The 9,559-nt window shown below is 42.4% G+C and overlaps 1 protein-coding gene across 1 annotated transcript in view; it reads left to right on the forward strand.

The window, feature by feature from the left end:
• wdpcp (WD repeat containing planar cell polarity effector) overlaps nt 1-9,559 on the forward strand; it is a 59,278-nt gene that overhangs the window by 38,871 nt on the left and 10,848 nt on the right. The window contains exon 10 of the mRNA XM_010767192.1: nt 6,999-7,092. Coding sequence (XP_010765494.1) covers nt 6,999-7,092 — 94 coding nt within the window. The remainder of the gene's footprint in view (nt 1-6,998; nt 7,093-9,559) is intronic.

Raw genomic sequence — 9,559 nt, forward strand, 5'->3', positions numbered from 1 at the left:
GGAGAGGAAGAGGAAGGAAAACGCGCAGAGAAAGTTCCAGGTGTCCGAGCTTAGGTGGAAAAGTGTAAGCCGAAGGTCGTCGGTGATTGAATCACCCCTCCATTAACCTTGGTCACGATAGTTCACACTAACTCCCTCGTTCACACACACGGACACACACACGGACACACACACACACACACACACACACACACACACACACACACCACACACACAACACACACACACACACACACACATAATTACAGAATCCCACAACCACTTCGTACCTCGTTTTTCCCCGGGGTACTTTTTTCCCCCAGTTTGCGTATCTTTCTTCGTAAAAAAGTCGCACCTCACCTTCTTTCTCGCTCAATCTTCCCTTCTCCTCTCCTTGTTCCGGCTCGGCTCCGGTACCTCCAACACCCTTCTATCCGCCGGGGTATCGGCTCTAGTGTGGACGGAGAGACTGTGTGTGTGGTGTGTGTGTGTGTGTGTGTGTGTGTGTGTGTGTGTGTGTGGTGGTGGTGTGTTGTGGTTGTGTGGTGTGTGTGTGTGTGTGTGTGTGTGTGTGTGTGTGTGTGTGTGTGGTGTGTGTGTGTGTGCGTGTGTGTCCTTTTGTAAGAGTTACTTACCTTGTGTTACAAGGACCGATTTCATCTCAAGACATCACTCAACCGACCTGAATATAAACGGTTTGTGTAAACAAGTGTAAATCATAGAAGTGTTTTCAACAAACATATAACATGGAGGAAAGGAACGAAAAGGACTCGTGGACACACTCACAAAATTCTAGTCCCAAGTATGTGAAAAAGTGGTTTCTAACAAGTTTACGAAGAGGTCCTGGAAATGGGTTAAAAAGGTTACTGGTTTCTTTAATGAGAAAGAGTCGCCCATGGTGACTTTTGACCAAAATAATGACTTTTTCAGAGTGTGGAGAGGAGGGGAGGATGGTGTGGATGGAAAGCTATATGACAAAAAAAAAAAGGTGAGAGGGAAGCGAAACAAGGTCTTGCTCCGTCACTTTGGAGGTGTCGAGATAAGTGAGGGGGAAACAGGAGATGGAGCTGGAATCGTATCTGCAAATAATTCGTAGCATTGGGTTTGAAATACTTTCCAACGTGATATGTCAACAAAGTGTTTCCTTCCTAAAAAATGTCCTTTCACAGTAAATATTCCCACACATACTGTTCGTTTATATACATGTAGTATATTTACATTAGCTTGTCAAAAATCCTCGTCGGTGTCAGGACACATTGTTTCATATAGATTTTAGATATAATAATAGGAGAAGAATGACATTTCAGGGACTATTGTAAAACACATTGGTTTTACCATCAAGTTGGACAATGACTAGTGACTAATGTGAACGCTTTCTTTAGGTCTGTGTCTGGAGCCAGTAAGAGAATGAAACTACAAATCATAGGCCACAATTTAAGGCACTATAAACAAATGGGGGTCAGCTCACAAGTAACCAGAGTAATTGTACAAATAAGGTGCAGTATTGGATCTTCAAACCTGATTTTGTAAAGTTAGTGTGTCGCTGTCAAGTGGTTCATTTATTTAAAAAGGCACATTGCACAGTAATCAACACAAGCACTTTAGTGGAGCTAATTTTCATCTGCAGTCCCTGGCAGGTTGATGTCATTAAAAGACAACATACAAGCAAAAAAACGTGACATCTCTCCAAGTTCTTCTCACATGTTAAACTAAATGTCCTATTTTACACCTCATACAAACAAATGTAAAAGGCTTAATAAGACAGCATTTGTAAACCCTTTAGTTGTAGCCATTATATAAATCTCCAGACATCTGACCCTATAATAAAAACCACAGACTACTGCATCATAACTAATACCCGTCGTGACCCTCGATGTGTAACAAAGTTCTCTCACAATGAGCGCTCAGTCAGCGACCAAGAGAGCAGCAGCGCGTCATCTGCAAAGAGCCACAAAGAGAAAAGAAAAACGGGACGTTGACATTTCACCCCTCGCTCTGTCCTCCGCTCTAATTAGGTTGTGTTGTTGCCTTAACCTGCTGGTCAGCTGATTGAGCGGAGGTGGGGGGGGTTAATGAGGGCAACCCCCGCCTCCCACACAACTCTCTCTAACTTCCAAACGGGCCCACAGAACTCAATAACGCACCATCGACTTGATAAAATACACACACACACACACACACACACACACACACACACACACACACACACACACACACACACAGTTAACTCACACCTCTTGTAAAAAATGCCCAGCATGATACACCCCCCTCTATCACAAGACCCCCTGCCCTCAAGCCCCATTGTTTCCTATCTAACAATAGAAGCCCTCCAAGCCTCCAAAAGAAGCCTTTTGTTCAAATGAAACACTTTAGTGTCGGGCTAAATTGAAGGGGAGGAGGAACAGTTGGTTGGGGGAGGTGGAGGTGGAGTTGGGGGATGTATGTGGAGGAAGTAGCAGGGGGTTATACTGAGTCATTTGCATGTTTTTTCCCATAATTGGCGCTGTTCTGTAGCGCCCTAATTAGCCTTTGATAATGAGTTGATAATGTAACCAATTAGGTCATTCGTCAGCCGAGTCAAGCCGGCGACAAGTTGTTTTTCTCTCCACCTCCCTCCCTCTTTCTCCTCTTCTTCTTCCTGGGTCTTTTCCTCTTGATGTAGCTTGTTAATTAAATCAAATTGTGTGATAGCAGATTCTGCTTTTGTTCCCCAATGAGGGCTTGTACTGTTTCTTGTTAGATACGCTCACACTGGGTTCACTTCCTATCTTCCTCCCTATCTGACGCCGGGCTCGGAGGTATCGCACGTCTTCTGCAATAAGCTCCTTGTTGTCGCTCAGATGAATAATCAACGTTATTAAAGCGTTAAGTCCTCAACACCTATCTGATAGAAGTGTTCAAACACAAGGCTCCTGGATAACAGGTGTGTCAGAAAACAAGTGTGTGTGTGTGTGTGTGTGTGTGTGTGTGTGTGTGTGTGTGTGTGTGTGTGTGTGTGTGTGTGCGCTCATGTCCAGGGATTATGCCGAGTGTCACATTAGTGAAAATGTGTTTTCATGTTTGCGTGCTTGTGCCTATGTGGATTTGTGTCCAGTCTAATTGCCAATATTTGATTTGACTGTTGGTTTTTGGTAAAGGGAAAACCCCCCTAAAACATTTGAGTACCTTTTTACTTTGTTGAACTTTGAATTGCTGGGACAAATGTCTTTAATGTATGTATTTTATATATTGGGGTTGTGACATTTGACCATGTCAAGGGGGTTACAATGAAGCCTTAAGTAATGTTTTGTCATCAAAAGTAATTATCAAGACTCTACGTCAGTCCCTCAAAACCTAAATAAAGTCGACCGTTTGGTGCTGATATTTCACATTCAGGCAAGAAGAAATACATCTTGGAAGAAGTGCAGACAAGTCCACAATCACTCATTAATTAATCTTATCATTTAAGCCTTTTGTAAGATTATACCAGAGCAATATCCCTAATCAACACATAGATAATATTAAAGTAAAATTGCAGTATACAGGTTTCCCTTGAAAAAGAGATCGTTGATCTCAATGGGATTTTCACTTGGTTAAATAAAGGCTACAAACATACAAGATGTGTACATTTTCGAAACTATTACAATTGCGGCCGTAACACTATTCCTCTCATTCCCTGACTTCCACTTCTCTACACTAAATGCATCACATTGTTTACCATTCTCTACTAAATGTATATGGTGTATATACTATACAATTACAAATTAAAGTAAACAAAATAGCTCATAGGATGCTTTTAACAATTCAAGTTAATCACGTGTTTCAGGCTGAAAATGAATTACTCTTAAAAATGTAACATCATTTCCCACAACAGCATGCACCTACTGTATACGTGGAGTCTCTGCGTGGTTCATATGCTGCACTTTTGTTTCTCTAAACAATCTTCTCTGTGCACACAATGTCTAAAGAAAAGTCCAAATCCACACTGAACGTTCACGTGTGTACGTCCCATCGATCCTGACAGCCTGCAAACATCCAGACATGATCCCGTCTAGTAATGTGTGCCAGTTGACCTAATCCCTCATTTATTTCCCAAATATCAGTCAATATCGGCCTCTTAGTGTCCACCATCTCCCCCCCCCCCCCGCACCCCCCCGCCCCCCCCCCCCCTCGCCTCCACTCCCCAAAAATGGCCCACTAAAACGCCCCTCTTTATCAGGCGCTGCAACCCCTAAAGCTCTTATATAAATAAGATTAGTGTCGCGTTTGAGCGTCTGGGAATAAGAGGTGTAATATCTGATGGTTTTATATGCAGTATTATTGTTATCCCTTCTTAGTCGGGCTGATACTCCTCTCTCTCTCTCCCTCGCTTCTCGTTTGTTCATTCGTTTATTCTTTCTCTGGGTCCCTCTCTCCAGATTCAGACAGTATTATGAGGAGCTAAGCTGGAATAAAACGCCCCGGCTTCAAATGTTCATATTGTTCTGTTCTGTATGTCATCCTCTCTCTATCCCTGCTCTCCTTTTCTCTCTCCCCTTGTAGTCAATGCTGCCTTCTCCACGTCTTGTATGTCATGTGTCTCTCTCTCTCTATCATGTCAGCGTAATTCCTCCTCTCCTGTTTTAATCTTCCGTTTGTTATCAATTAGGAAGCCTCACTCATATCTAATTGAGGGGCCATGTCCTCGTTCACAGAATTAGCCACCTCAGTCCTGGGAGCCGATTTAGCTTCTTTTGAGGCCATTTTGTTGTCGGCCATTTTCACATTTCCTCCTAACTCCTCGCCACAGAGGGCAGGCACCGCACTATAATTACCCAATCTGTTCCCATTCATACTCTTCAATTTCAGCACCTCTCTCATTCTCTTATCCTCCCCCCTCTTTCCCTCTCTGCTCCCCACCCTTTTCCTCCAGGGGTACAAAAGCAGGGTAACAATATGGGGGTATTAGGGCCGGGTGCAGGCCCAGCTGGGGGGGCTTTAGCCAGCTGAGGGTTATCCACAGCATCCCTGAGTCATGGCACTGATGTCCTGTGATGTTGCTGAGGCGGAAGACTTTCCTTAACACGCTGTAACCTTTGATGGGCCCTCAGCCCCTGCACTCAGCCCGAGGAAACCCCGCGACTCTGAGGAGCTCCTCGTTGGGAGCCGGGATAAGGGTGTGATTCTCTCTGTTTAATCAATTAGGGACGGTTGGAGAAAATCTGTCGTTTTATCTTTTTTGAATTTAAAATGGTACTTCAGTGTTTCTTTTCCGCACAATGTAAAGTTATATGTATTATTATGTGTTTAAACATAGATTCAAGATTCAAAGGTTTTATTGTCATATGCACAAAGCTACAGTGTAGAAATGGCAATGCAATTCTTCTGACCTGAGCTCCTTCAACAATGAGGTATATCAAACAATATATAATAAAATACAAAAATACAAAATAAACAGTAGAGCAAAAAGTCCATATACATGTCAGTAGAATATGTACAAGAACAGAATATGAAATTAAATAATGTACATTCATCTCAAATAGAGAAGAGATGCTATGCTACATTATAGCTAACAGCTCATTCCCATCTGCAGTCACTGGACAGGTAAACACTTAACAATCAACAAACATTACACATATTATTTCCTAGTGCCCTATTCAGTATATGTTGCGCCTTCACAAGCATTTGGTTTCCTCTCAAAGGCTGCTGGGAGCTGACCAGTCCGTTTTCAGCTGTTGCTGCTGGTTATCGACGGGCTCCGCTGCAGCAGCCGGGGCAACATGCTGACTTTTGTTAAGGGTGTGTTTTTCATTTACTTCACAGCTGATCTTGGGGATTTAAATCAGTGACATTTCTGACACCAGACCAAATGTTATACCGTCATGCTGCTGTTGCTCCAGTTTCTCACACTGACAGCGATCTGTGTTCATCGGTCAGTCCTGGTTCATATCAGGATATCATGGGTTTCTTTTTAGTTATTTTTGGGAACCGCAGTTACAGAATAAAAACAACTGGTCTTAAATACTATTATACATCAATTGAAGAGCCATAGTTTTGCTTTTTTCCCCCCTGTTTCTGTTTGGCGTACAAAATTCAAACACACATAGGGATCTGTTTAAACTAAACCACTTCGACATTATAACAACATTATTATTATGTATTGCATTGATAGATATTAGTATATTGTATCTTGTAGACATGTAATTGAAAAGCTTTCCTTTGTGTATTGCATTGTGGGAGAATAATGCAACAGCTCAAAAATCATTTTTAACATGTTAACTTATATCAAGAAGTTTTCATTTTGTCCACTTTCCCATGTAAGCACACTACGTTCTTTAAATCTGCTTAGAAATAATACGGATTCAGGAGGCGGTGAATGTCTCTTAAGATTTGAATTGAATCTAATTTATTAAAACAACAGTTCGAGAATTCGAAAGGGATTTTAATAGACACATTGACCTTACCCTTGCTTGTAGCCCAGAGCACCTTTGGTAAAAACAGCTGTGTGATGCAGTGTGGATATTAATGTGGCAGCGTTGAGCTTTAAATCATCCACCCTCAGACATCATTTAGCATTATTATCTCTCTTTGTGGCCCTGACAGACTCAAACAGAGAGATACAGAGGAGACACGCTGTTTCCAATATTGTCGGAGGCTGATATAGTAATGTGCTCGGCTGGATATGTTTCTGTGTAAAGAGAGAATACCAGCGTCTCTGAAAGGTGAACAGTCCCTCGCCTCCTCTCCCACTTTTGAAATGTGACAGATAACATCCTACCTAGTTCAAAAAGAGAGAGACGAGGGTATGAGGGGGGAGGGAGGGCTGATTTCAAAGTTTTTGGAGAATCCAGCATTTCATCCAACCGGTGCTCTTTCTGATGTCGGGCTTCAAACGGCTCGTTTCTTTTCTTCTTCTGTCATTTCCTCTTTCTCCCGCCAAAACACCCCCTCCCCACCACCAACCCCTCCAACAAAAAAAAAAAGAAGCTATTGTCATCGGAGCCTAGATTCATTTTAGATTAACGCTCACGTTTCTTTCTTTCTTGCATTTCCCTTCAAAGGACCTCCATTATGTTGCCAGCGATAAAGGCGAGGTGGTGCTCGCGGATGTGGCCAAGAGGAAAGCTAATGAAATCGAGAGCGCAGCGGGCAACGGTAAGGAAATAATCATAATGTCCGACCAAGAGGACGCCAAATGTGACTCGTTATTTCTCCTTACATCTGGAATGAGAGGTGGACTCCTCTGATAACCCCGGTTACTCACCTACGCCGACACATTTTTCAGATATTTAATACCATTTTTATTCTCAGGATCGCACCCTTGTTTTAAAACACAAAGGAGAATTTATTCAGATCATGTTTGACAGAGGTGTGTAATTCATACAACCTGTTGCCTTCTTTAAAGATGATTAAAAGTGAGATACTGAAGTGTAAAAACTCACCTTTAAGAAATCATCTATAGCAGATAGATGTTTCCACATTAAGGTTCCTCATATTTTGAAAGGTTTTCCCCCCCAAATTGCAGGTGGTTCTGAAAAGTCTTTAATATCAGACAAATAAAAATACTTTACACGTGCCCAAAGTTTTAAAACTAAACAGCGAGTGTGAAGGAAAGCCAGCGAAGGCCTTTTTTTTTGTCGTTACTTCAGGCTGGGCTGCTGCCCTTTGACAAACACTCCCGAAAGCACATACCAGAGGGGATCAGGCCGAGTCCCTGATCACACACACACACACACACACACACACACACACACACACACACACACACACACACACACACACACACAATTCCTCACAGAGGCTTCAAGGGCCAACGGGTGAGCAGAACACATTCAAATTTGTGAGGGAACTAGATGAACATGTCTGATGGGTCCTTCATTGGTGCTTAAAACACACCAGAAGGCAGTGTGTGTGTGTGTGTGTGTGTGTGTGTGTGTGTGTGTGTGTGTGTGTGTGTGTGTGTGTGTGTGTGTGTGTGTGTGTGTGTGTGTGTGTGTGTGTGTGTTCACAGACAGCCAAATGAGGCGGGAGAGGTATTTAACTCGGCTGCGTAAGGTCAGACCCCTAAGGCTGAGTGTGTGTGTGTTTGTCGGTGAATGAGAATGAGCGTTTGTGTAACTATGAGGCCTGTTTGCAGTTTCTTTTTTTATAATGTGATGCATAACACGCACACTCCTCCTCATAAGCCTCTTAATTATGTCCTAGATGATTTACCTCCATCACCTGCAGCATGTCCTATCCTTGGACAACAGCGCTGGAGAGAAAGAGAGAGGGAGGAAGGGACAGAAGAGGGGGAAGAAAGAGGAGGGATGACGGCAGGAAAAGAGGGAGGAAAAAAGACAATAACATGCGATTATCATTTTGAAAGACAAAGGAAGAAGACAGGAAATTAAAAAAGAACTAGAATATAATTGAGTAAATTAAGAAATAAATGAAAAGGCAGGATACATGAAAACGGACCTTAGACTATCCGCTGTTATTTGTCTCTTTACTTCTGCCTGTCGACTAAAGTAGACAAAAGTTTAAAAACGAGTTTGGTTCACACAACCTGCCATGACCTTTACAAAGCTGAAAACCCGTGACTATACATGAGTAACTGGCTTACTTTTCAAAACCTTCTGTTACAGCAGACGGACACATTTAGCAGCAGTTTACACCCATGAGTTGGTGGAGACCAAACAGAGATGAAAGTGAGTGAATATTTCACATTCATTAAACGAGAGAAAGGGGTTTCTTCCAGCTCTTGCACAATGTACAAGTGTATTATAAAATGAGTCCCGTTTTTCAGAACATGCTGGAACAAAACCAGCAAATGTCCAAACATCTACACACTTCCACTATAGGCCAGTTCAGAGAGAAAGCTGGTGTGTGTGTGTGTGTGTGTGTGTGTGTGTGTGTGTGTGTGTGTGTGTGTGTGTGTGTGTGTGTGTGTGTGTCTACTGTACAGACAAATAGACAGAGCACATTGACAGCCAGCCGAAAAGACAGTACATAAATAATGAGTGGCGTGCTTCAAGCAGAGAGCTCCAGTGAACAGGTGTCTCGCTTTACACACACACACACACACACACACACACACACACACACACACACACACACACACACACACACACACACACACACACACACACACACACACACACACACATTTAGCCTCTGGCATGGCCGTCTAACCCCTCCAGTATCAGCTCTGGCTCCAAAGAGCACACTATACTTTGACTACATTTCAGAAATAGGAAATGTTAATATTGTACCTGTTTCCACTAAATGTATCAGCCTTATACATTTGGGTATGTTGGCCTTGAGTGAAAAGAACAAATTGCTGTATAATCAAGCTACTAAATAATAAATGTTGTAGTAACACATATCCACAGGCCTCTTAAACATGGCCCTTCAAAACAAAACAACAAATGTTATTTGTTCCCTGATAAATATTTGTTTAGTATTAATTACAAGCTTATTTTGATTATGGTATGTGTGTATTTAATAAATAATTCAGTGCACCTTTACTCCGTAGAAAATTCTGTTGTTATACACACACACACACACACACACACACACACACACACACACACACACACACACACACAACCACACACACACGAGCCACACACACAGCCAC

This window comes from Notothenia coriiceps, unplaced genomic scaffold (genome assembly GCF_000735185.1).
Source record: "Notothenia coriiceps isolate Sejong01 unplaced genomic scaffold, NC01 NC01_scaffold00004099, whole genome shotgun sequence".
Lineage (NCBI taxonomy): Eukaryota > Metazoa > Chordata > Actinopteri > Perciformes > Nototheniidae > Notothenia > Notothenia coriiceps.